This window comes from Pipistrellus hanaki (assembly GCF_964339955.1).
Source record: "Pipistrellus hanaki genome assembly, chromosome: 18".
NCBI lineage: Eukaryota > Metazoa > Chordata > Mammalia > Chiroptera > Vespertilionidae > Pipistrellus > Pipistrellus hanaki.
Window position 1 is genome coordinate 7,847,056 of NC_140520.1, and position 26,814 is coordinate 7,873,869.

The following is a 26,814-nucleotide window of genomic DNA, read 5'->3' on the forward strand; positions in this document are numbered from 1 at the left end:
GCAGAAAAAAGAACCAGAAAGCATTTCTCCTCTTTTTTTTTTTTTTTTTTTTTTTTTCCTCTCTCTCTCTTTTCAAACCAGGCGAGCATGAGTCTGCAGCAACCCCGTTGGTGCAAAATAAATAAATAAAGCAGCCAGGGAGGGCTGCAGCAAGCGCCACTGCTGGGGGGCGGGGGGAGGGAGGGAGGGCGCGGGGGTGCAGGGGCGGGTCTGCAGGCAGCAGGGCAGCGCCAAAGGGTCTCTCCCACGTCCCCATGCCCTCCCCTCCCGGAAGCTCCAGGGCCAAGCCCCCTCCTTAGGGCTGTCTTCCCAGAGGCAGGGCGGTTCTCCCTGGCAATGTCCCCCGTGGGTGTCATTTGTGGGGAAAGTCCTCAGCCTGGAACATCCCCCGTGGAGCTGAGTCTGAGGCTCCTTGCTGGGGGGCTCCCTGGGGACCCGCTCCTGGGGAGGGACGATGGGGGTGGGGGTGAGTCCTCACAACGCAGATGGCTGGCTGGGCCGGAGACCTGGGTCCCCACCCAGGAACCAGACTGCAGAGCAGCGTGTTGATGATCTGATGGAAGACACACACACACACCTCTGGCCTTTGAAATCATTTTATAAAGAATGGCACACATTGGGGTGTTTACATTTACCCAATGAACCCCTCCCCTGACAGGCAGACCCCCTCCCTCTGTTGTGAACCCCTCAGCAGAGGGCCAGCAGCTCCTTATAAAGCCGGGGCTGGAGCGGGGCCTCCTCCCCCTGCAGGAGTCAGTGGTTCCCCACCGCTAAGTGGCCAGATTGCAACTGTGCCCGCTTCCTCCCTCCCCGAGGAGAGCAGGGCCCACACGGTGCTCCCAGAGGCCGTCCTTGGCCTTCGGACTGGCCAGTGGCCGGCCAGCTCCGCTTCTCTTGGGCTGGGATAGGGTTTGGATTGCCCCCGGGTCTAAGGCTGGTGGGTGGGGCACCATGGGAATGCTCTGGGTCCCTCAGGATTGGTGCTCTTCCCGAGGCCACGAAGCTCCTCGGTGACCTCGAGGAAGACGGAGATGGTGTGGGATCCAATGGTTTGTCTGCAGAGCCGCACAATGGCGGGCCGGGTGCGTGTGTGTCTCACCTGTACGCAGACAGGTGAGTGCTAACCTCGGACGTCTGTTTTTAAAGTGCACGTGAGGGAGGTTTGAAGTCTAAGCCCCTCTCTGTCTGTGATGCTCCTGGCTCTCCTTGTACCCTAGCCAAGACCCAAATCCCATAAAAAACCATCCCAGCCCCCTCCCTCCATAGATGCAGACTTGTTTCTTTTTTAGACCCCAGGAGAAGGGCGGGGTGCCCGGCCATGTCCTTGCTGAGCTGGGAGGAAGGGGGAAGGCAGAGACTCTAACGGTCCGTTCAAGTTCTGTACAGGTCCTTCTGGGCTCCAGCCGCCAGTCTCAGCTTGAGGCCCATGGGAAAATGCAATGAGGTATTTCAACGGTCTGTTCTCAGCTTCTGAGCCCAGGGCTGAGTTCCATCTGTCCAGGCTGTCCTGGATCCCCCCTGTTGTCCTGAGGACACCCTGGTCCTCCTAGAGGTCCTAATATTCCCCACCCCGCCCCGCCCCCCTGTTCCAGAAGCTGGGGTGAGTGGCACGGGAGAGAGGATCAAGCAAAGCTGAGGCTGGAGACCTTGTTCCTCTCGCCCGCCCTCTGGATCTGGGCCCACTGGCCAGGCGGGCAGAAAACCGGGCTCAGCATTTGCTCAGTCCCAAAGAACAGGTAAGGGCACCCTCCAGGGTCACGGGAAAGGAAAAGGCTGAGGAGGGAGGGAGGGAGGGGTCCAGGGAGGTGGTCCAGCAGGTTGGAGACAGGCTTCCTTCCCCAGGTCACTCGGACAGCCCCTCGGGGGCCTCGATGTCAGTGCTGAAGAGTTCCTTGTAGAGTGGGGGGAAAGCAGCTTGGACCACGATGGGGTGCAGGTGCTGGAAGGTCTGCAGCTTTTCCACGTGCTGGCTGCACAGGCTCCGAAGCTTCCCCTTGGGTGGCAGCTGGAGACGGGTTAATGGGGAAGGAGGGTCAGTACTTCAGGGCTCTCCCCAGAGCAGCGGAGTCCTCTCATCTTTCCTCTCCTGGGGTACCCCTCTCCCCCCCGTCTCTGTGCACTGGGCACTTGTTGGAACAGCTGGCCCCACGGGTAAGGGGAGGCATTGTCAGGGAAGCGGAGGCAAGGGAACGCTGATGGGGGCCAGGTGTATGTGTTCTGGGTGAAACCCCCAATCATGTTTCTGCTGCCCCTAAAAGGAACCCTGTGAAAGCCTTTAGCTCACACTTTATGTCTCTGGTTTACATACGGTCACATGACTCTTGGCTTTTGTTGATATGGTTCCCCTCACATGGAATGCCTATCCAGTTCTTTGCTTGGCTAATTCTTCCTTGCAAGTGCGACCTCCTCTGGGAATATTTCTTTATCTATCGAGCGCCTCCCGCCCCCCCCCCCCCACCTCCCACAGATTAAAGGTCTTTTCTCTGCGTAGCACTTAAATCTCATTTTAGAAAAATGATCCGATTTGTCTGCCTTCCTACCCTAGGTTTAAGCTCCTTGGGTAGTCTCTCTCTCTCTCTCTCTCTATCTCTCTCAATCAACACGGCCAGGACTCAGTTGGGGAGGGGGGAATGAAAAAGACCCAGAGACCCATGAGGTGACAGAGGGAGGGAGACCTCATTGGAAAAGGCTGAGAAAGCCGGTTGTCTTCTGCAGTTTCCTGTATAAGCAAGTGAGGCTTAAAAACACCCCTCACAGCCCTCCCCCCGTCCCCCCCCTCCCCCCCTTCTGCCCAGCTTAGTTCCCCCCGGAAAGGGCAGCTAGGGAAGAGCAGGCAGCATGGCATCTCTTGAATTCCTCGTCTTTTCATTTGTTCTGCTCTACTTTGAGTTTCATTGGGCTTTTTCAATAGTTTCCTTCCTTCCTTCCTTCCTTCCTTCCTTCCTTCCTTCCTTCCTTCCTTCCTTCCTTCCTTCCTTCCACAGTAGTTGTTGAGCACTCACTCAGGTAGACATTGGGATGGGCTGTGGGGATACATCAGTGGATAAAATATCTACATTTTACTAAATGACTATTTCAGTGAAGGATCCAGAAAATAAACAAATATATAACATGCCCGAGGATTTCTTTAAAGGACAATGAAGCAGGGTGAGGGGCTTTTCGTACAAGGTGTTCTGGGAAAACCTTTCCAAGAATGAAGGCATGGAGCAGGCTATCTAGAAAACTCGAGGAAGAACATCCCAGCAGCTGGAACAGCAAGTACGAAAGCTCAGCGATACCATGGTGCGTGGTGTGTTCAGGGACTAGCAAGGAGGCCAGCGTTGCTGGAACGGGCAGTGAGGGGGCAGCGGAAGGGGAAGAGGTGAGAGAAGCAGTCAGGGGTCCTGTCCTGAGGCCGGTAGACCCTGACACAGACTCCGGTTTGCCTCTCAGCATGGAGGGCAGCCATCGGAGGGCTGGGAACAGTGCTGTGTGGCTGGCACAGGACAGGCAAGGGTGGGATGGGGGTTCCGTTAGGAGGCCTCTCGAACAGTCCAAGTGAAAACTGATAGCTGAGAGGGAGGTGGAGGAGAGGGATGCCATGTGTGCGGTGACAGTGGGGAGGTGATCTATTCTGAAGGTGGCTCTGACCAGATGTGCTTCCCAGCTGCTCTCCCAGGTTCCGGCCTCCGTCTCTCCCTCTAACCTATTCTGCCGGCCTGGACGCTCTTCAGGGCAGGGACAGACAGATGCTTCAGTCATTGCTGCATCCTCAGCTCCGGGCACTGTGCCTGGCACATAGCGAGGGCCCGTGGCTTGAACACTTACATAAGTGGTTCCTTTTACACCGGCTCCAAATTAAATTGCCTAAATAATAGCTCCGGTGATATCATTCTTTCAGCCCTTGGGGCTCGCCACTGCCTAGAAATAAAGCCTTCCCTCTTTACTATGTCATTTAAAGTGCTCTCTGATTTGCTCCCTGACCTAATTTTCAAGCGCGTCTTCCGCTCTGTCCCTGCCTCCATCCATCTATCCTGATCTGACGCTTCAGTGAAAATGTACCGTGAACTATATTCTACACGTCAGTGTTAGTCTGTCTCCTGTAGTTTTACTCAGACTGTTCTCTAAACTTGAACTGCCTGCCCCACCCTGTGAATGTTAAAAACCTTACCCTAGTTCACAGCCTACTTTATTTTTTTAATTTATTTTAATTAAAAAAAATATTTTTTATTGATTTTTCACAGAGAGGAAGGGAGAGATAGAGAGCTAGAAACGTCGATGAGAGAGAAACATCGACCAGCTGCCTCTTGCACACCCCTTACTGGGGATGTGCCCGAAACCAACATACATGCCCTTGACCGGAATCGAATCTGGAACCTTTCAGTCCGCAGACCGACGCTCTATCGCTGAGCCAAACAGGTTTCAGCTCACGGCCTACTTTAAATGCTCCTCTAGCCTAAGCCGGCTTGGCTCAGTGGATAGAGCATCGGCCTGCAGACTGAAAGGTCCCAGGTTTGATTCCGGTCAAGGGCATGTACCTTGGTTGCGGGCACATCCCCGGTAGGGGGTGTGCAAGAGGCAGCTGATTGATGATTGTCTCTCATCGATGTTTCTAGCTCTCTATCCCTCTCCCTTCCTCTCTGTAAAAAAATCAATAAAATATATTTAAAAATAAATAAAAAATAAATGCTTCCCTAGCCCTAGCTGGTTTGGCTCAGTGGATAGAGCATTGGCCTGTGGACTGAAGGGTCCCAGGTTTGATCCCAGTCAAGGGCATGTACCTTGGTTGTGGGCACATCCCCAGTGGGGGTGTGTGCAGGAGGTGGTTGATCAATGTTTTTTTTTTTTAACTCTCTATCCCTCTCCCTTCTGTAAAAAAATCAATAAAATATATTTAAAAAAATAAAAAAATAGATGCTCCTCTAGGAAGCATTTACGATTCACTCCTTTTAACCCCAAATCATTTTTAATCCTGTTCTGTGTTCTCCGAACATTTTCCTCCAAAATCTCTTATCAGAGTAATGTATCCAGGCACAGGGATATACGGTGGGAAGAGCACTGGGATTAAATCTTGCATCAATCACCTGCCTATCGTGTAAAATTGGCCATGGCACGTAAGCCTCCTTAATCCTACAGGAAAAGATATTAATACCTGCCCTATTGAGTGAGCTGCCTCACAAGGAGGAGCGATCACACGTGCCACGGGCAGCACTCTGTTCACTGCATTATTATTATATCATATTCTCCGCTAAGTCAGAGCTATCCGTGCAGGAGTCTCTTCTCCGTAGCAGACTGAAAACTCGCGGTGGGGATAGGACAGATCCCTGTATATTTCCACTCCACAGTGCCGGGTAGGGGCGGGTGCTGGGTAAGTGTTGGCTATATTAAACTGAATTGCTCCCTGGAGGTCCCTCCCAATCCCAGGCTCTCTAACTTTCCATCTTCGCGCACATAGACGTGATTGTTTTCCCCCTCCGTTCCCGGGCAGTTGCGAGCTCTCTAATGCACTGTGGCAGATGCTTCTCTGTAGCCTCGGAGCCTGGACCGCCCCCCCCCCCCCCCGCCAACCCCCCCAGCCCTGATGTCACAGCTCTGGCGCTGGGCCTGGCCTCGTCTGCCCCGGGGACTGCTCCTACCTCTGCCAGGATGCCTTGGCGATGAGTCTTGCAGAGATGATGGTGAAAGGCCAGCTCCAGATTGGACTGAAGCTGTTCTACTTTCCTTTTCTCTTGGAGCCCTGGCCGGCCTGAAGGAGGGGAAGGGGCCACAGTGAGAACAAGAAAACACGTGGACATTAGTTTCCACCAAAAAGGGGATACTATTTTTTGGTTGTTTGGTTGGTTATTTATTTATTTATTTTTTTAGAAAGTGGAAGGAACGGGATAGAGACACACAGAGAGAAACATGGATGTGAGAGAGATCCATCGATCGGTTGCCTCTAACACACACCATGACCCGGGCCAGGGATTGAGCCTGCAACCCAGGTATGTGCCCTTGACTGGAATTGAACCCAGGACCCTTCAATCTGTAGGTCAATGATCTATCTACTGAGTCAAGCCGACTATGGTTAGGGTGTACTATTTTGGACATCTGTTCTGGATGAGGTCTTTCAGCTGAGTGTGTGTGTGTGTGTGTGTGTGTGTGTACGTGTGTGCACGCACTGATATGACGATGGTTAGCTCTATGGCCTTGGGCTTAGCTGCCTACAAGGAAAACTGGGGGGAGAGATAAAAAAGATAAGAACTTCCAATCTCCCTACTCCAAGCTGTCTTCTCCCTGGTACCCTGGTATTTCTCATAGCCCATCCAATGCCAGGCCCCAGGCTTCTGCCATGGGAACAAAACACCCCAAGAGATTGGAAGAGAGCCCCTGTCCGTTAGCCAAGGGTGACCTCAGATAGGAGATGGCCTTCACGAAGCCACATAGGCCAGCATCAGGGCCTCTGCAGCAGTCTGCAGCTAACGTCAGCAGACAAACCGCCCTGGCTCCATAAAATAGCCAGATGTCATCTTTCAAATCGTCATTTCCAGTTTAAGGAATATTTTTTAGGTCTCTACTCCTGGGCAGAGCCAGAAACTGATCATTTTGGTCTGTAGACTCAGGTTCTCTGAATACGTGTTAGCATTCCGCTGGCCAGGCCCAGCCCAGGCCACCCGCACCCGCTTCTAGTGGAGTGCTGTCCAGAGTCCTGCCATGATGTCGTCCAGGCTTCAATTGAGTCCACCCAGAGCAGAGATTCTCAAGTTTGGTGGCGCATTATGACCACCTGTCTGTGGAGGCTGTTAAGAATTCTGGTGCTCTGGCTGCACCCAGACTGAAACCTCGGAGACTCTGCCCAGGTCTCAGTCCCGCTTACAGCTCCCCGGGTGACTCCCATGTGTGGTCACAGCGGCAGGACTGACTTGGATGCACAATCAGACTCGTTTCTCCCAGGGAACTGGCTCGCTTCCCTTCATCCTCACAACTCCACTTCTCCAGCCCCACCTGTGCTGCGTTTCCCCTCTCTCAGGCTCCTCTGAATCTTCATTTTATCTTACAGCAATCTTGGGCTTTCATGGGCTCTTATGCTCTTTCAATACTTATTTAATTGATTTCAGAGATAGGAAGGGAGAGGGAGAGGGAGAGAGAGATAGAACATCAAAGATGAGGGAATCATCAGCTGGTCGCTTCTTGCACGCCCCCTCCCAGGGATTGAGCCTGTAACCCGGGCTCAATGTGCCCCTATCAGGAATCCAACCGTGACCTCCTGGCTCATAGGCCGATGCTCAACCACTGCGCAACCCTGGCTGGGCTTATGATATGCTCTTTAAAGCGATTTCCCAGGCTAAACCACTTCCGAAGGTCTAGACTCTTCACTATCTGGCACACCCCGGCCAGCCGAAGGTCCCTTACCCTCTCCCAGTGACACTCACTGGCATTGATGAGGACCAGGGCTGTGTAGAGGGCAATCTCATCCTCGGAAAGGCGCAAGGCACTCAGGGAGCGGGAGAAGTCGAAGATGGAGCCGATGAGCTCACTGCAGCCTGATGGGGAGGGAGCGGGAGAGTGGGCCAGCCGCGCGAGGCCCCAGGGCCCAGGAACACCCACCCTCTTGGTGTCTGGAGCATAGGGGGCGATCTGCCCTGAGAAGAGGACACCCTGGGGCTTGGAGCTCTAGACCCACCCGTCTCCTCTCTCACCCAAGGCTCGGAACAGCTCCACACCGCCGTATTTGCCTTCGAAGAAGACTGTGTGGTTGCTGGCATTGTAGGCCCGGCACATCCTTACCAGCACCACTTCCATGGCTCCTGGGCGGGGAGGACAAGGGCAGGCGGAGCGTCATGCAAAGCCAGGCCCGCATCTCTGTCCCTCTGGGCATCCCGGTTCCTTGACCTCCCCCCCTCGCACGCAGCCCTGCCCCGGTCCACCCCCGGCCCCCTGCCCCCCCAGGCCTGCCCACCCTCCCTGGGCACCTGCTTTGAGGAGCACAATCTGGTCGTTCTGGCAAAGCTCCATGAAGCCCGAGAGCCTCTTGGCGAACTCCACCACGTACTGAATGGCCTCGGTGAGGCGGTGGGCACAGCGCTCCCACATCTCCCACATGGACTGCAGGGAAGCAGGAGGGTCCCGCTGTAGCCCCTTTATGACCCGGTGACCGCCCCAAGACCCGGGAGCCCCGCTCGGACAGGTCCAGGGGAGGGTTTATGAATGCCCACGTGCTCTCAACACGGCCATGTGTGCCTCGGCTCAGCCCAGATGCACACTCAGGGTCCACTCCTGGGACTGGGTCCCACTCCCTGGGCACCCACCAGCTGCAGGCATGGACTGAGCTCTTGTGAAAGAATAAAAAAGTCTAAGACACAGCTCCGCCCTCAAAGGGTTTGCATTTGTTGGAGTGAAAAGCACTACTGATCCCCTCCCCAAAAAGACACACCCAGAGGCCTTAGTCTAGAGAGGCAACGGGTCGGTGCCAAACGAGTGTTCTCAGAGCCGGCGGGACCACCCGAGAGGGACAGAGGAGAGAACAGACGCTCGGGAGCCCCGTGGGCCTGAGTTTGCCTTTGGCTCCACTGCTTTGGGCCCTGGAGTGAGTCTGTTAACCACCCTGCGCTGTTTCCAGGTCTGTTAAAAATAGAAGCACAGCCGGAACCGGTTTGGCTCAGTGGATAGAGCGTCGGCCTGCGGACTGGAAGGTCCCGGGTTCGATTCCGGTCAAGGGCATATACCTTGGCTGTGGGCACATCCCCAGTGGGGGGCATGCAGGAGGCAGCTGATTGTTGATTCTCTCTCATCAATGTTTCTAACTCTCTATCCCTCTCTCTTCCTCTCTGTAAAAAAATCATTAAAATATATATATATATTTTAAAAATAGAAGTACAGCCGAAACCGGTTTGGTTCAGTGAATAGAACCTCAGCCTGCGGACTGAAAGGTCCCAGGTTCAATTCCAGTGCGGGGTGTGCAGGAGGCAGCTGATCTATCTTTCTATCTCTCTCCCTTCCTCTCTGTAAAAAAATCAATAAAATATATATATTTAAAAATAGAAGTACATCCCAGCCTCACAGGTTGGTTGTCACGGGTCAAGGACAGTGGGTGTCAGAGAGCATTTCGCACCGTGCCCGGCAGGGGCGGGTGCTCCACAGGTGGCGGTCAGGGCTCTGCCTGGCGTTATGGTCGACAGAGGAGGGACAGTGCGCCCAGTGTTACCAGGCAGAGGCTCGGGGAAAGCTCTGGTCCGTCTGCTGGCAGGCAGACACCCCCACTTCCACGTGGGCGCACCTCTGTGTCTATCCGGGACGCGCTGCTCGGCCCTGGCCCATATGGGGCGCAGGCGGCACCTCGGGACTCCCCGGTGGTGGGCTGTCCCGCTCCGGGCGGGTCCCCCGGCCTCACCTTGCGCTGGTAGGCAGCCACCTCCTCCCGGGAGAAGAGGTTGGAGCGCTCCCGCAGCAGGTCCTCCAGCCGCAGCTGGCACGTCTCTCGGTAGGACTTGCACACGTTCTGCACCAAGTGCTCTGGGGCCAGGGAAGAAGATACGGGCTCTGTCTCAGCCGGCGCCTCCCTATGCCCGGCCCAGCCCTGCTCTGCCCACCCCTCCACCCCTCATCCGGGACCCCTCAGCTCTCTGGGGCTCCCATTTGGTTTATATGGGGTACCGACGTGGACCTCTCTCTCGGAATCCCCTTCCTCACCGTCCCCACCCCCTCTGCCTCCTCGGCTGCTCACCAATCTCCGTCAGGGAGGCGTAGGGAGCCTCGGGGGTGTTGCGGAAACCGGGGCTGCGGAGGCTGTCCGGGCCTTGTCCTGGGTCCCCCAGCCCGGGATGCCTGGGGCCCCCCAAAGGAAGTCCGTATCTGTCCGGGGTCAGCTGGCCGCCCGGGCTGTAGAAGCTCTCTCCGGCCTCGGCCTTGCCGCGCTCTGGGCTGTACTCGAGGTGGTACGAGGCCCCGTTGAGCCCGGCCTTGGCCACGCTGCTGGAGTAGCAGGGCCTGGAGCCTGGGGCTCTGAGGAGGCCAGGGGGACAGGCGGAGGCCTCGGGCAGGTCAGGCGAGGAGCCCAGGGGCAGCTGCCCATTGGGGAGCCCCAGGCTGCAGGGGAGGGCGGCAGCCCCCTGGCCCCCCGCGGGCGGGGTTCTGGCCGTCAGCTCCCGCTGTTCCCGCTGCTCCTGCTGCTCCCGCTGCTGCTGCTGCTCCCGCTGCTGCTGCTGCAGCTGCTTCTGCACCTCAGCGTGGAGGCTGTCCCTTTGCTTCTTGGACATGCGGCCAAACTTGACGGCTGAAAGAGGTGGGGGCCGGGAGCTTTTGAGGCGGGAGGGCAGGCCCCGGGGAAAGCCCACAGTGTTTTGATTATTGCAGGGTTAGCTTGCTGCTCCTGAGTAGCCGACTCCAGGGCTTGCCTGAGAGCCTGCCTTTGGGGGGGACTCAGTTCAGGACCCTACCATCTCTCTCTCTTCCTCTCTCTCTCTCTTTTGAAAAAAAAAAAAAATATATATTTTATTGATTTTTTTACAGAGAAGAAGGAAGAGGGATAGAGAGTCAGAAACATCGATGAGAGAGAATCATCGATCAGCTGCCTCCTGCACACCCCCCACTGGGGATGTGCCCGCAACCAAGGTACATGCCCTTGACCGGAATCGAACCTGGGATCCTTCAGTCCGCAGGCCGACGCTCTATCCACTGAGCCACACCGGTTTCGGCCCACCTCTCTCTCTTGTTGGCTTCGAGGCCCAGACATTTCGTCTGAGTGAAAACTCTCCCAGGGTGAACCCAGCGTCTCAATGTGGCCTAGTCTAAGCCAGGAGTCCGGACTGAGAGTTCTGGCCTCCCGATGTCGGGGCTGGGGGTGGCCGAGGAGGGGGCCTCCGCCTGTATCGGGGTCACCTCGCCTTTCGAGGAGGGTGAGGAGGGTCGGAGGAAGAGGAGGCTGAGAACACAGGTCTCCCTGTGGTCAGGCTGCAGGCTCCCTGGTGACCTAGATACTCACCACAGCCCAACCCAGGCTCCGCGGCTGGTGTCTGAACATCCTCTTCTGCTCTCTCTTTCCTGCCTTTTCGCGCGTTCCCCCGACCCTCCCAGGTGCGGGGGCACAGCCCCTCGCCCCGCCTGCCCCTCACACCCCTGCCTGTTTCCTTTCACTTTGTTATTTTGGGCGCTGAAAAGTGCTGACAGGCTCCTCCGGCTCCCCCTCAGCTCGTGCCCCCCCAGCCCAGCCTGGGTTCCCTCTGTGGTGGGGTGGGGTGGGGGTGGGAGAGGAAGGGGGAGAAAGGCACCAGAAACAGCAGGCCCCACACCCTCTGGGCCTCTGGGTTACCCTCAGGCCACCATTCCTGACCCAGTGTTTAAGGATGGGGTGAAGGACCGGCAAGAGAGAGGGGCCAGGGCCAGAGCGATGGGCCAGGGCCAGAGCGATGGGGCAGGAGGGAAAGAGGGGAGTGGAGAAGAAAAGGAGGAGCTGGGGACCACAGGGACAGGAGGGTTGTTCTAGCCGAGCCTGAAGTTGGGGGCTGGGAAGAGCTCCGATGAGGGTGGCCTGCCCACCCCACAGTGGGCAGCGGAGGAGACAGGGCCTGTGGGAGGGAGAGAGAGGATGGAGAGGGGACCCCCAGAAGGGCGTGTGCACAGGCCAGGAGGCCCCTCAAGGCTGCAGGGAAAGCCGCGGGGTGGGGTGGCGCTGCCCACTGGGCCTCACCGTCTCGGGACATGCCCAGGGCCAGGCATTTCTGCAGGCGGCAGTGCTGGCAGCGGTTCCGGCTGGTGCGGTCGATGGGGCAGTTCTGCTGGCGGGTGCAGGCATAGGCCACACTGCAGTGCTGGCTCCGGCGGAAGAAGCCCTGGGGAGGCAGGCAGAGACCGGGCTGCTGGTCGTGCGTGGCCAGGCCAGCTCAGCCCCCGGTGCCTCCAGCCCACGGGCTCCGGCCCCAGCTTCCCCAGGTCCCGAGGCCAGTTTCCTCTCCTCCATGTCCTGGCGTGATGCCATTGGCCCTGCAATCGCTTCCCCAGCTTAAGACCAGGCCCCGTGTGCAAGGCCCTGCAGGCCAAGCACCGCCCCAGCCGCCTCAGGAGCCCCTGGGGTCCCTGGGGTCCATGGCCACCCCCTCCCCCCCATCCCTAGGAGCCTGTGTGCATGTGTGCGCTCACCTTGCACCCCTCACAGGTGATAACCCCGTAGTGGATCCCCGATGACTTGTCCCCACAGATTTTGCAAGGAATCACTTCGATTTGTGCTGGAAAAGAGAGAGCAGGAGGTGGGCCTGGGGCCTTCTCTGGGCCTGCCCCATGTGCCTGGCCTGTGGATCCAGGGCCAGGGTGCTCTCACCCCGCCCAGCCGGGCTCTTTCCCTCCTGCAAACTGGAGGCAGTGCCGTGCGAGGTGCTGCCAGCCCAGGGGCTGTGGGGGCCGTTTTTGTACTTTTTTGTTCTGTGGGGCGGCCGGGCGCTGTTCCGGGGATTGAACCTGCAGCTGCGGGGAGGCCACCTGCTCAGCGCTTCACGTTTAAAAGGCCCCGTTGCCCCCCTCCCTTTGCCTCCCTCCCGCCCGCCAGGGACCGAGGAGCCCTCGCTGCTTCACAACACCTGCTTCCCGCCCAGGGGGCTTCCTCTGGGCCCCTCCCCCACGGGGCTCCTGGGGGCAGAGCCCACGTGGGGCCCGGTGGGAAGACGTGGCGCACCAGGCCGGGGGCACCCGGGTCAGAGAGAGATGCCAACCATCCTCAGCGGGCAGGGGATGCTCCGGGAGGGGCAGGGGCCACATGGGGAGGGGGGAGGCAGAGAGGGAAGGGAGAAGAGCAGATGGAGCACAGGAGAGTGGGGCTAGCCAGCCAGTTCGGCTGGACGCCTGGGAGCCAGGGAGAGCTGCAGTCAGGGCTCCCAGGGCCCTGGCCCCGAGCAGAGAGAGAGGGTGGCCCTGTGACTGTGCCTGTGTGCACACGCAGGCCTCCGTGTTCAGCTACATGCACACGCATCAGGAATGTTAATGCTGCCTGGGGCTTGAGACCATCTTGTTCAACCTTTCCTTTCCTTTCCCAATGAAGACAGGCCAGAGGAGGAAGGCGTCACGTGGTTAGTTTGACTCAGAGGTGGGTCTACACTCCAGTTCCCCTGAGCTTTCCATTAAGCTGCTCTGTGTACATCCATGGGCGTGTGTGTGTGTGTGTGTGTGTGTGTGTGTGTACACGTGAGAGGTACATGTGTTTTGTAAGCCAATGCATGTCTGCGTGAGCCAGGGTGCACACGTACATGTCTGCGTGTTCGTGTTTGTTCACTGAACTCACTATGAGCGGTGCCCGCCCCCTCCCTTCACTGACGCCGGCCCCGGACTCCTCGCCCACTTCACCCTGTCCCTGTCAATGCCCACAGCTCTCCACCGAGTGCCAGGGCCCGCAGTGGGCCTTCCTCCAGCCCATCTTTGAAGGGGGCTGAGCGGAGATGGCATTTCTGCTACTTCAGGTGTTTTTGTCCCTCCCGAGGGCACGGAGGTCTGTTCTCTGCCATTGCTGACCTGCCGCCTCCCCTGAGTCCCCTTCGGGCCCAGGCCTAGGCCCTGACCACGTGGAGGGTCTGCTGAGGTGAGGTGGGAGGTTGACCATGACTTGCCCGCCACTCCCTGAAGTATCGTGTCCATCAGCCTGAGGTGAGTCAGACTAAGTGGCCTCCTTAAAGAGGCAGGGCACAAGGGGCTGACACGCCCCACTAGGACTCGACCCCCCAGCCCAAGCCCGACCTGCCTGCACCTCATGCACACAGAAAGCTGTGGCCATCCAATTGGAGTGGAGGCTTGGGGGGGGTGGAAATGGGGGGGCCATGAGCTGCACAGGTCCCTTCCAGTGCATTGAGAGCGGATTGAAATGCCTGGCGGGAAGAGGGAACAAGAGGGGTTCGGGTGCTTGGAAAAGGGGCAGCAAATGTGGGAGCACCTGCCCGTCCAGTCACTTCGATTCTCTGGGCCTCGGGTCCCTCCTTGGTAAAATCAGGATAGACGTAACATTGCTCCGTGGGGTGGAGCAGGTGGTGCAGTTCAATGGTGTCACCACGGGGAGCATGGGCTACCCCAATGACTGCCGAGTGGAGCAGAGGGCGAGGAAAGCCGGTGGGCAGTTGAGGTCGCCCCACGGACATGCTGGTGTCCCCGGAGTCTGCCTTTGCCTCCACACCTTCCCCCCCCCCCAACTCTGTGGCCTCTCTCTCCTCGGTGGACCTGAGCCCAGCGCGGGGAGAAACCGACGTGGGTCACCCACAAGAGCGAGCGGCAGGGAGATTAGGCCAAGCCACAGTGGGAACTCGGGCTCGGGCCCCGCCGTCGACCACAGGCCTCCCGGCCCGTTCCCTTCTCCCAGAGCCACATCCGCGTGCGTGTGTGCGCTGACCACACGGCTGACCCAGACACATCTCCCTGTCCCACGCCTGACCCGCGGCCAGCGCGGCCCTCGGGAACCTCACGACAGTGTGGCCACGACCTCGCCCTTCTCATGGGGCTCTGTGGCCAGCCACAGGCCTCCAGCACAAAGACCGGGTTTGGGGGAGGGGGGGCGGGTGTCTGAGTTCAGGCCCCAGCCACGAGGCCAGCCACGGCCCTATGGCCCCAGCCGTAGGCCAAGACAGAGGTACCCAGTGGGACAGACACAGAGTCTGAGGGTCCAAACTACAGGGTCAGATTCATAGAGACCTCGGCCCAGAGAAGGAGAGATGGCCGAAGAAACACGGAAAAAACCCATTCTGTCCTGGCCCTGCCGGCCCTGTCAGGCCCTTTTTGCCTACTCCTCCCTCTTCCCCTGACACCTGTGTCTCCTTCGAAGCCATCTACCCAAAAACCTCAACGTTAAAGTCCCGGTGCGCATGCGTGTGTGTGACTGTGGAGGAGGGGAAGGGAAAGGACGAGAAGGGGACGGGCAGAGGTGGCCGTGGGGGCAGCAGGAATTGAAAAACACCTCGGATGCCTCCCCTTCTGAGCCTGCCCCTGAGCTCCCGCCCCGAAGCGGCAGGTGCTGGGAACCCAGATTGGGGAGGGGGAGCTGAGTAATCACAGGATTACTCAAACGGTAGCCCGGGAGCCTGGCCTGCCAGGAACTTACCACTTAAGAGCCCAACGGTGCCAGGAACTAGAGCCAAGCAAAGGTCAGGAACCCCGAGGCCAGCCCTGCAGCACAGCCCCTGAGGGCCCCCCGGTGCCCGCACGCTGCTCGGGGGAGGTCTGCACCCTCCCGCCCCCCCAGGGTCCATCCAAGGTCATCCTCACATTCCAAGGACGGAGACAACATGTGCATGTTGTCGCTTGAAACCACCCAGGGACTAGATGGCTCCAGCCCTTTTTGTCTCAGATGAGATGGCCCAGGGCTCTCGCTCAAAGGCGGGTCCTCACGTGGGAGATCTGAGAGGGGCCTCGAGTCTGCGTTTGAACAAGCTCTTGGTTGGCGCCCAAGCTGGCTGGGCCTCAGTCTACACGTTTGAGCAGCGAGAGCTTCCTCCCTCTTCCTGCTTTTGTGCCAGGATGCTCGCCCGGGTGTGTGTGTGTGTGTGTGTGTGTGTGTGTGTGTGTGTGGTGTTGGTGGTCTCTCTCCCAGCTCAGTCTGGTATCTTCTCCACCATCCAGCGTGACCTCTAACAACGCCTTTCGGGTGCGGCACCAAGAGAAGAAAATGCGTCTTTCCTAGATCGCTCTGCACAGGGGAGGACCGGCAGAGAGCTTCCTGGGGGGAAATACCGTAGAGAGCAAGTAGCCTGTGCTCCCCTCCCTCCGGCCTCCTCTAATCTCACCCTCCTCACAGCTGTGAGATTCACCGATAGCGCGCTTTGAACACATCCAGAGCTGGCTCTGTGCCACCCTGGGAAGCCAGCGCGGGCCCTGTCCAGGTGTCCTATGCCACAGAGAGGAAATGGGAGGTGCAAAGTGGGGGCTTCCATCTTGGGGGATCTCTCCCCTCAAACCCCAAAATCCTCCCCTTCCCCCCCCCCCCCCCCCGTCCCGGGGGCCTGGTGGAGAATGGGTGCTGTCAGAGGAACCTGGGGTCCTCTTCTCCTCTGGGTGCTCTGTCACTCTGAGCCTCCCCTGCCTCCCCTTTCACCCTTTCTCCTGTGGACATCGATTAAGGAGGAATAAGGGTGGGCTGAATTCCACCTCTCTGCCGGGGTTTGTAGACAGTTTTCATGATCACAACAACCCTGTGGAGAAGGCACTACTTTCCTGTCCCCATCACACCGACGAGGAATAACGGAGTCCGGGGAGGGTCAGCGGCGTGACTACGGCTACACAGCCAGAAGTGGCAGATCCGGCCCTGGAAGTGGGGCCTCTATCTTGAGAGCCAGAGTCCTCAACCATTTAGCTATAGACCCTACAGCCATGAGCTGCCCAGATGCACCGAGGAGGATGGGACAGGGGACGGGCCGCTCACTGGCTGCAGGGGCAAGTGTGAGGCTAGGAACTGAATTCAGGGAGGGCGCCCGTGGAACTAAAGACAGGACTCGTGTGTCACGTCAAGATCCAGAGAGACGATAGTCCCTCTGCCCCAGCTCTTCCTCCCGCCTTTACCCATTGCTCATGGGCACAGGAGCGATGCCAGGGGGAGGTGGGCAGCTCGCCCAGCCCAGAACACAGCTCCGGTGGACTGGCTTTCACATATCTCAGCAGACCTCTCTGCAGACCTCTCTGCTTATTGCTTTGAATAAGCAATGGGAAAGGGGAACGAACGTGTCTCTTTTCTTAGCTTAGGTCCCCATTCCCCCTAACCGCCCCCCCCTTCAGCCCAGACTCTGAGCCCCTTTGCCCAGGGAGACCACAAGTGTGCCCAGCCTGTGGCCAGCCTCCCTCCTTCCTCAGCTCTCAGTTCCTGCAGCTTCTGCAAAGCTGGAAACCGCGGTGGCGGTGGCGGGTGGGTACCACCGCAGGGGAGCCGGAGGGGAGGGTGAGGCGGGGGTCGGGAGCGAAGCAGCAGCCTACCTGGTGAGCACCCCTCCCAGCCCGTGCCGAGAATTTTCTGCTGACGCACCCAGATCCCAGGGCTGAGAAAGTCGCGAAGCTAAAACTCAGGTGGGCGAGGGAGAGTCTGGGGTTTTGAAAAGCCATGAAAGCCAGCCAGCCACCTGAAACCCCCTCGCGGTGCCCCCGCCGCCCCCGCAGTCTGGGACTGGAGAAAGGAGGGGAAACAAAAAAGAATTGAGTGAAAACAACCGGCGGCGAATGGGGGAGGGGATGAATCACCAGGAGGAAGCTCTGAGGAGTGGGAGCCGCCTTCCCTGCCTCCGGGCCTGGATCCCTTTGGCTCCCGGGCTCGAGGAGTCAGAAGGACCCTGGCTCTGGCCCCAGGCCCTGCCCGGTTACCACCCCTCTCCCCCAAATAGCTGGCTCCATCCTTTCTGAGCCCGGGGTCTGAGAGACAGGGCAGTGCTGCAGCGGCAGCAGGAGTGGGCCAGCCATGGAAGCTGGAGGAGACCCCGAGGCTGCCTTCTTTGGGGAGCCCTCCAGCAGGGACAGTCCCTGCTCCCCGTCTGAGTCAGGGGCACAGAGGCAGGGCAGGGAGCCCCGGGAGGGACGGCCACACCAGCACCCAGGTCTCCCTGTGAGGAGACAGGCTGGGGCTCTGGGCTGGGGTGGGGTGAGTCAGCGGGGTTTGGGATCCCCGTGAGGAATGGGACGAGAGGAAAAGGGAAGGCGCAGGAGGGATGCCAGGAAGGAGGGGCCCTTGGCAAAGTCTCCGATGGCCTGGCACCCTGGGGAGTGGGCTTCTCCCTGGCCCTCTGCCCCTCATCCACAGGATCAGGCCTGTACTCCTCGTCCTCCGACCTCCCCATCCGGGCCTCACGCCAGGGCCTGGGTCCATTGGCTGGGACGTTTTGGCTCCTGGACATTTCCTCCCTCCTTAGGAGCAGGGGGCCTGGGCCACCCTTCCAGAAACTCCGGAAACCCATGCCTCCTCCTCCTCCCCACCTGCCTCGACGCCATGGGTGTCAGTGTGTCCCTCCACGCTTTCCGCTTCCTCTCTCCGAGCCTGCGGGCTTCCCTGTTCCACACGCCAGTTCTACCTCGGCCCTCACACCGCAGTGCTCTGGCCCTCCTGGGGTTTCTCCGTTATTCCTCCACTCTCCCCCGTGAGCCACATTACTCTGTCTTGTGAGTTGGGCCTCTGCGTCTCTATTTCTCTGCCTGTTCCTGCTCCTTGGGCTTTGGGTGTGTGTGTCCCGCCAATCCCAAGACCCCAGGGCTCTGACTCTCCCCAGGTGTTGTCAGAGGGCACGTTGGCGGCTGGCACTCATGGGGAGGGGGGCAGGCAGGTAAGTTGAGGCTATGAGACACCCAGAGATGTCCTAGTGAGAAGGACCGGGGGCCCAGAGCCCTACACAGAAGAGACCCCTCTCCTGCCTCCCAGCCTGATGGAGCTGTGGGGGATCTCACGTAGGGGTGCCCCCGGGTCTCCCTCCCCCGGGCCCGGGGACTGCTGCCCTCCTGCCAGTGCCACAGCACACCCAGCACACCTAGGGTGGACGGCGGGTTTGAGACCATTTCTGGGACCTGGGCTGCCCTTTGCTGCGAATGGAAGACGCTAGAAGGGAAACTGACACTCCTTCCTGCGGACATGCTTGGCTCTTCTCACCCCTCCGGTCCCACCCCAGCTCATCCACTTGCTCGGACGGACGGGAGTCTCCATCCCAAGCTTGGGCGTGGAGCTCTTCCCTGACTCCCTCTCCCCGCCCTCCCGCGTCCCTCCCCCCAAAAGCTGAATGTCTCTCGCTACCCTTTGGGGTGCCTAGCTCGGGGACCAGGGCCCTCTCCTTGGTCCTGGGCCAGCAGAGCCTCTCCAGGATTGGTTTTGTTTTTAGGTTCAGCTCCCCTGTTTGGCAGAGGAGGAAACCATGACCCAAGTTGGCTTAGGGACTCGCCTAAGACTGCAGGGCTAGGCGGTGACAGGTGGCAGCAGAGTCATAGACTCTCAGCCACGGGCCTTCCTGGGCCCCAGCTGGCCTCACTCCTGTGTCCTGTGGGAAGGCGCCAGGTGCAGGCCCCAGGCCTAGCTTTCCTCTCTCTCTTGCTCCCAGTGCTCAGAGTGTTCTCTGGCTTCTCTTACGTGAGCCTGGCAAGTTCGACCACTCTTGCTCTGCTGGGCGGCACAGGGACCCCAGACCACCGTCCACTAGCTGCTGGCCTGTGACCCCGAGCTAGAAGGGGGTGAAGCAGAAAGCTTTCTGCTTCCATCTCCTCTGCCTGATCCCCCTCAGCAAATGAAAGATTGGACCTGGGGACGAACACACACACACACACACACACACACACACACACACACACACACACACGCCCCTGCACTGGGCAGAGAGCACAGTGTCGCCGAGGCCTGGATGATGCTGGGGTTCTGACCCTTTCAGCCTGCTGACCTCGCCCGCCTCTCACCTCCGGCTGCTCCAGGCCCAGCAGCTCCCGGGGCCCCTTTCCCACCCCGTCCCGTCCGCAGGCTGAAGGCACCAAGGGCAACCCCTGCAGAGGGGCCGGCTGGCAAGTGCGTTCAGGATGCGGGCTATTCACCAGCCTCCATCTCCTTCAACTGCGTGGCCCGGAGGGCAGCCCCGGCCTCCTCCCGGGGCTCCGTCTCTCTCTAAGGCGAGGGGCAGGGCACCTCTTGGGGATCCTCTCAGTGCTCAGGGCAGATGATAGCCCTTCCCTGTCGCTGCTCTCAGGCGCCCCAGCTACTCCACCCACCTCCCTGCAGCCCTCGGCCTCCACCGAGACACACCCTGCCAGGGCAGAGTGCTCCGCTTTGCTCACGTTGTTCCTGAGACACCCCTCCTTTCTTTCCAGAAGGCCTGGGGGGGGGGGGGGGCGGGCTCCAGGCCTCCCTGCTCCCAGGCGGCCCCATCCACTTACTTCTCATGGCTGAGCCGTGGGCTTGGCCACCGTGGCTCCCTGTCCTTCTCAGCCCGCAGTGGTCCAGAGATGGGGCGCAGCTGGCAGCAGGGTTGGGGGCGAGGCTTCTCAGCAGAGCCTCCGCCCGCAGCTCTGCACCCAGCTCTCCCCCAGTGCTTCTGGGCTGGGGGGGTTTAAGCGAGCGCCACACAGGTGGCCGAGTGACAACCCCCCAACTCCACTCCGCCACCCCCCACCCCTCCCTAAGGGTGCGGCGGGGAGGATGACAGGCGCCCCACGTGGCCAATCTGGGCCTGGGGCAGGGTGTGCGGGGCGGGGCAGCCCGTGGCAGGGGGCGTTGGAAAATTCCAAAACCACAATCGACAGCCAGCCACACGCGGTAAAAGCTGTTTCCACCTGACGGGGTGGCTCTGGCGGGGGAGCCAGAATGGAGCTCACAGGAGCCTGGGGCCGGTTTCCTCCTCCCCCTCCCTCTGAGGACTCCCAGGCCTGACCCTCTTTGCCAGGTGACGCCAGGGATGTGTCTAGAGGTAAGTCACAGACACGCCTGCCTGGGGCGGTGGCGTGCTCCACCTGAGACCCCGTGGACTGCCCAGAGCCGTGCCCACAGAGGCACAGTCTGGAAGGCTGCCCCCCACGGCCCCCCCACAACACTCATGCCCTCCCTACGGGCACCATGCATGCCCTGGGGTAGGGAAAAGTGATAACAGCAGCAGCCATAACCATCAGGCAAATGCCCACTCTCTGTAGGAAGGGTTAGTCTGTCAGACATTTCCTTGGGAACAAAACTGCTGCCATTTGAATGATGAAGATGATGACGACGATGACGACGGTGATACTATGTGCCAGAAATGTTTTTTCAGAGACTTATGTGGCTTATCCGATCCTCACAAAATACTTTAGGAGGCAGGTACCATCCTCCCCATTTCAAAGCTGAGGAACTCGAGACGCGGAGAGGTTACGTAACTTGCCCGAGGTCACACAGCCAGTACGTGGTGAAGTCAGGATTCAAACTCAGGCAGTTTGGCCCTGGATCCCGCTGAACCAGGGTTTCTCCGGTTCCAGTCTGCTCTTAAGGGCGCCTCAGCGTGGGAGGGGGCTCCTCATGGGTGAGTCTCTTAGTTTCCTGGCCTGGGGGTCCTTCTGCAGAGCCAGTCCTTGGGAGAGACCCTCTCAGCTCACATCTGCTCTGGGGGTGCCTCAGCCTGCGGGTTCCCTCTTAGGTTCCTCCCTCTTTGGAGTTGTTTCTGTGCGGAGCACATTCGGGGCCTCTCCGCCTGGAGGAGGAGGGAGGTGGGGAGGTGTATCTCTCCTGGTTTCTCTGGGTCAGATCCCCGGAGGTCTCCGTTCTTACCGGAAACCCCGGTAGCTCCTCCGCCTGGCCCAGGCCTCTCCCTGCGGCCTTCCTCAGCTCCCAGAAGCCGGGCAGTGGGTTGGGGAAAGGTTTGGGAGGACACTCAGGGGGGTAAGGGTGGGGGTGCGGTGGCCCAGGGCCAGTGAGTGGGTTGGGAAGGGCATCGGGGGTGGGGCGTGGGGGTGGCCCTGGCCGAGGTTTCTGTGGTTGGGGGTGAAGGGTAGGCATGGAGTTTAGCCACTTCCAGTTCGAGCTGCTCTGAAACTCCCCCTCTACCCCCCCCCACCCACATATGGTCCCTGGCTCCCTTCCCCTCCTCGCTCACGTCACTGCTTGACCCGTTTTCCTCCCGGGGCCCTGCTCAGCATTTCCGTGGGGCCCTGTGGCTAGGGGCGGGCGAGGCCCCACCAGGATTGTGCTGAGCAAAGCAAGCCCCCACCCAGGAAGTGGAAGCATCCTGGATGGCCCCCAGTCCCAGGCTGCCTGGCTCAAGGAGAGCGTGGGGCTGCTGCCCTGGCCAGGCGTCTGCCCGGAACGGGAAGGTCCCAGGCACCGTTGGCAGAGGGAGGGGTGGCGGTGAGCTCTCAGGAGGAACTGGTAGGCCATTGGAGGCGGGGCCAGAGAGGTAACCGCTCCTGCCCCAGCCTGGTCCCCATCAGGTGAGGAACCCCTGCTCCTGGAGGCCTGCCCAGAGCTCCCCCAGGCTGGGAAGGGGCCCGCCCAGCTCCGTCCGACACAAGCTCTGGGCCTGAGGTGGCGTGGGTGCGTGTTCTGGGGGAGTAGCTTCTCCCCCACATCAGGAGGAATAGACCAGATGTGCTTGCTCCCTCACATCCATCGGGAAGTCCTTCCTGAGTTCCGGCCCCTTCTCGCACACTGGGGCCTCAGTCCCCCCGGGCCCTGGGACCCAGAGGCTCCCTGTCCGTGTGTCTCCTGCAGCCAGGAGCACTTCCCTGCTCTCCAGCCCTGCACGGCCCGGCCCGGCCCCAGGCTTGTTCACACCTCAGGAGGTGTTAGCCTCAGAGACGACACCAAACCTGGCTGCGCTGCCACCACAAAGCCTGGTGCAGGCCACCGGGCCTCCCGGCCCCACCCCTTCCCCGCCGTGTCTCTGTCCAGCATCCCTGGCCTCCTGGCCCCGCAGCGCCCTTTTACTTTTTACTCTTTGTTTCTTTACAATGTTCGAACCCCCCTCCCCATCCCTCTTCAGGCTTCTTCCTCCCTCTCTCTCCTTCCCTCGTCCCCCTGTCTGTCTCCCCATCTCCCCTGCTTTTCTAGGCTCCACCTCTCTGCACGGCCCCTCCATCTCTGTAACCTGCCACGTCTCTCTTTTCCGAGAACCTGCCACAGCCCTTGCTGGATTCGGTGCCCTCTCTCCACACCCCAGCACCAGCGCTCACCCCAATCCTCTACTCACAGGTGTGGGTCTTCTTTGCAGCCAGAAGCTCTGCAAAGAGAAGAGAGGAGAGTCAGGGCTGACAGTTGAAGACAGCCCCCCCCAACACTCCCCCACCCTGCTCACTGGTCTCCGTCCCCATCCCATGGCTTCCCAGCGGAACCTGGTGTCTGAGGGGCAGGCGGGACCACCCTCTGCAGCTCCTCTTCTCCCTTCTCTGCCCTGAGTCATCCTGGCCGCCTCCCAGGTCCTCGGGAGTGCCGGGCTCACCAGCTCGGGGATGCCCAAGCCTTCCCTTCTGCCCAGAATGCCCTTCCCTCACACCCCTCAGGGGAGCCAACTTCCTCAGCCCTGGAGTTCCCCATTCCATCTCTCCCCTGGAGCAGCTGCACCTCCCACTCAGCACCTCTCGGCTGACTTCCTGGTACCGCATCGCCTGTGTCATTAGCCCTGAACCAGGGCTTCCCACGGGGTGGCCAGCCCTCTGGAGGCAGGACTGTCTGCCCTGTTCATGCTGACCTTCCCAGAGCCGTCCAAGGCCTGGCCCGTTAGGGGCACAGTCCCCATTCTGCAGCCACAGTGAACGCTCAGTCTCTTGGCTGTTTATTTGTTCCTTGAGGCACCTGGGGACCCCAGACGTGTGGGGGTTGAAGTGGGGGTGGGGAGGATGTGTGGAGGCAGAGGACGGGGGAGCTGCCAGCACGGAGCCTGCTCTGCCTTCCTAGGCCCCGGCTCCCGACAGGAAGGAGTCCTTTGCCACCCGCTGTGTGCTGTCGGGTGCAGAGGGGGCAGCAGAGAGCACAGGTGGGTGGACGCGGGGGTTGGGGGGAGGCACGGAGGCACAGGCCTCCAGGGGGCAGCTGCTGAGGGGAAGGCCTCAGCCGGAGCATCTCTGGGGTTGCTCGTTCGCCTGGTTAGCATGTATTCAACACCTACCTGGGGAGCCCGTGAAGGCCCTTCCCCGCCCCAGACCCGGTCCATGTTCTACATCCACACATCAGCTCCCCAGGGGGACAGGGCCAGGGTGTTGTCCCGGAAAACCCTGCGGCCCTGCCTTATGTCCCCTACACTTTCCCCACCTCCTGAATCTGCTCCCCTGTTACTTTTCCTTCCATCCCGGGCAAGGCCTCTCCCAGCCCCACGCTATCCCTCCAGCAGGCTTCCTCCGCTCTGCCCAGTGGGGGTGAGTGAGTGGACGTGGAGGCCTGGCCTCTGCTGGGGTGGGGTTAAGGGGGAGAGGACTCCCCGAGAGGGAGTGGCTCCATCCGGCCCCTCCCGCCTACCCCGCCTACCCGCCGATCCTGCCTAGCCCCACCCGGCTTCCTCCGCCCTGGCTCCCTGACGTGGCGGCCCACACTGCTCTCTGGCCTCCAGCCTCGCGCCGGCCTGCGAGCCGTCCCAGGGTGGGGGTGTCCCCTGCGTGCCTGGCAGTGGCGTCTTTCCTCCGCCAGGTGGCCCTGCAGCTGGCCGCTCTGGCCCTCAGGCTTCCCTCTCGGAGCTCACAGCTGACCCAGCATGTGGCCGTGGGATCTGCTTTGAGAGGGTCTCTGATTAGATCATCGGTGGGGCCCAGGACTGCCTGCCTCTCTGTTCCCCGCTGCCCTGGGCTCAGCTCCCCGCGTTCTCTGCAGAAAGGAGGCCCTATGCCCCGGAGCCAGTGGGAGGCAGGTGTCAGGCCTGTGGTCATGGGCAGCTTGCCTCCTCCCCACACCCTTGTCTGTCATCCTCAAAGGCAGGACAGGTTTCTCCAGTGGCGGGTGGCCAGCTGCCCAGCCGCTGCTGTGCAGGGTTCGAGCCCGTGGAGGCAGCACAGCGGTGTCCCCGCTGCCCCCAGGGGTGCAGGCTCTTGAGGGGTGGCCTGCCCACCTTCTAATCCTCCCCTGGCACTGGCTTCCCTGCCTGCACCCCTCCCTCCTCCCTCCACCATACCTGTCTTATCCTCCCTCACTTCTCCCTTTCCTTTCCCTCCATGCATGTCTCGTGTCCCCCGCTTTCCTAGTCTCCTCCCCTCAGGTCCCCAGCCCCTCCTCCTGTTTCACCTCCAGTTTCTACCTGGGCTTGCCCTGCCTCACCTGTCTGCGGTCCCCCCTGACAACCCATTTTTCCTTTTTGCTCCTCTGGTCCCTCCCTCCCTCCCTCCCTCCTCGCTTCTTGACCAATCCTGCCTCGCCCTCTCCTCGGAGCCTCCTGGCAGTCCCTCCTGCCTGCCTGCAGGGCTGGGGCCTCTTACCCTGGGCGGCTCGGTGGTGTCTCTGTGGGGCCCTGTCCATGGGGCAACTCCCTGGGCGCCGTCCTTGCTGCCCTGGCTGCCCAGGAGGGCAGGGAGCAGGGCCCAGGGGAGGGGGGAGGAGTGTGTGGAGGGAGGGAGCACCTGGCCCAGCGGCAGGCAGGGGAGAGGAGTGGCTGGCAGAGCGTCCTGGCACAGGGAGGGGACAAGGGGAGGGGCCCAAGGAACAGATTTGGGAGCCTTGGGGAGACGTAGGATAGGTGAGGGAAAGGGAAGGGGCTGGGATGTACTGATCGCCTACTGTGTGCCGGGCCCTCTGCCAGGCCCTTTAATGGAAACCCACGATTTTCTTCCATCCTCACGACATCCACCGCGAGGCAGACGGAGTCATTCCCAGTTTGCACATAAGCTAAGCGATGTTCAAAGGTATTCATGACGCACGGACTCGTACAGAGACAGTCAGCAGTCGGTTGAACTGTGATTTTGAACCCAGGTCTTTGTGACTTCAAAATCACGTGCTTTCTCCCGGACGGAAGACAGACAAAGGGAGAGAGAGGTAGGTTTATTTGGGGGAACAGGGGGAGTTGTGCCTGTTTTCCAGGATGTGATCAGACATCCCAGTGGGTCCTGGGTTCCTTGAGGCCTCTGTCTGCTTAGCCCCTGACCCTCACTCGGCTCTTCCCTGGAATTCCCTGACTCCTTGATGCCCCCACATCCGCCTGGTCTGTTGGGGCTGGGGTGGGGGCAGGCCTGGGGGGTGTGTGTGGAGGCAGAGAATTGGTGGGAGGGTAGAGGAGAGATGCCACACTCACTGGCTGGGGGATGAGGAGCCCAGGCTGAGTGGGCCCGCATGGGGCCAGCCCGGGGAAGGCCTCCGTGCAGGGGGCGGTTTCAGCAGGTTCCGGATGCTGCTTCTCTCCTGCACAGCCTGGGCCAGAGTTTGATTAGCTGGGCCTGGCTCTCCCGGTTACCCAACAGGCCAGCTGGCGGGAGGCCAGGCTGCAGCGGGGAGGCTCCCTGGCACCTCCTCCTGCCTTCCCTCCCAGCTGGTAAACAGCAGAGCAGGAGCCAGCCACGCCACAGCCTCGTGACTCCCCACCGCCCCCCCCCCAACCTGGTGCACGTGGCATCTGGCGTGGAGCGGGCAGGCAGCTGTCCCTTCCTCCCGGGTCCTCCCACCTCGCCAGTCTCCGCTCCTGCCCGGCCCTGGAGCTCCGGGCTCTGCTGCCATCAGCACCTGGGCTCCCGGGCAGCTCCCGGTGCAGCTGGAGGGACAGAGGTTAGACGCAGAGGAGGATTTTCCGGCTCCCCAGAGAGTTGACGAGGAGACGGGGAATGAGGGAGAGCGGAGCGGAAACTTTTGGGGAACCTTCTCATACGAAGAGTCTGAGGGGGTGTGTGTGCGTGCCTCTGACTGTCCTCATGTCCTTTTGGTAAATGCTTAACCCACGCGTCTATGTGCACTTCCCTGCACCCAACAGGATGTCGGTCTGTTTTGGGGCTCTGTCCTTGGGCAGGCTTGGAGTGAGAAGCAAACTTCTCCAAAATACACCTCCCCCATCCCCGCCAGCACCTTCTGGTAGACAAGGAGAGCCAGCAGGAGGCAGAGGGCTGGGTGCTGGCCTGTTGCCCTGCTCTCCCTTCCCCCGGAGGCCTGGCATTGCTTCCATCCACGCAGTATCCTCTGTCTGCCTCCCTGCAGCCCCTCCCTGTCCATGGCACTTCTGTTCTCTGGCCTCTCCAGCTACTCCTTCTCTGTCTCTTCTCCTCTTTTAAAAAAAAAATATTTTATTGATTTTTTACAGAGAGGAAGGAAGAGGGATAGAAAGTTAGAAACATCGATGATGTGAGAGAGACATTAATCAGCTGCCTCCTGCACACCCCTTACTGGGGATGTGCCCGCAACCAAGGTACATGCCCTTGACCGGAATCGAACCTGGAACCTTCCAGTCCACAGGCCGACGCTCTATCCACTGAGCCAAACTGGTTTCGGCTGTCTCGTCTTCTCTTTAAGCCCCTCTCCCTCTGCAGCTCTGGGTC

The 26,814-nt window shown here is 60.1% G+C and overlaps 1 protein-coding gene across 2 annotated transcripts; it reads right to left on the reverse strand.

Moving 5' to 3' along the window:
- Window positions 1-581: 581 nt before the first annotated feature.
- Window positions 582-24,877, reverse strand: RORC (RAR related orphan receptor C). Of its 2 annotated transcripts, none has more exons than XM_084865132.1 (11): window positions 24,778-24,877; window positions 22,569-22,598; window positions 12,094-12,179; window positions 11,645-11,786; window positions 9,683-10,231; window positions 9,350-9,471; window positions 7,932-8,064; window positions 7,659-7,766; window positions 7,392-7,502; window positions 5,616-5,725; window positions 582-2,005 (listed from the first exon to the last, which is right to left on the reverse strand). In XM_084865132.1, exons 1-11 carry the CDS (start codon window positions 24,815-24,817, stop codon window positions 1,844-1,846), a joined length of 1,593 nt encoding a protein of 530 aa, XP_084721258.1. In that variant the 5' UTR covers window positions 24,818-24,877; the 3' UTR covers window positions 582-1,843. The 2 variants fall into 2 exon arrangements, with proteins under 2 accessions (XP_084721258.1, XP_084721259.1); XM_084865133.1 differs by having other exon boundaries at window positions 22,552-22,598; window positions 24,778-24,860.
- Between the last annotated feature and the right edge of the window lie 1,937 nt (window positions 24,878-26,814).

What these genes read in the sequence shown, in the direction of transcription:
- RORC (XM_084865132.1), bottom strand. Translation starts at nt 24,817, where the DNA reads ATGGACAGGGCCCCACAGAGACACCACCGAGCCGCCCAGG. An exon ending in CCTGGGCATGTCCCGAGACG is followed by an intron (nt 10,232 to 11,644) that starts GTGAGGCCCAGT and finishes CACCTCTTTCAG; the next exon opens with CCGTCAAGTTTGGCCGCATG. An exon ending in TGGCTGCCTACCAGCGCAAG is followed by an intron (nt 8,065 to 9,349) that starts GTGAGGCCGGGG and finishes GCTTCCCTGCAG; the next exon opens with TCCATGTGGGAGATGTGGGA.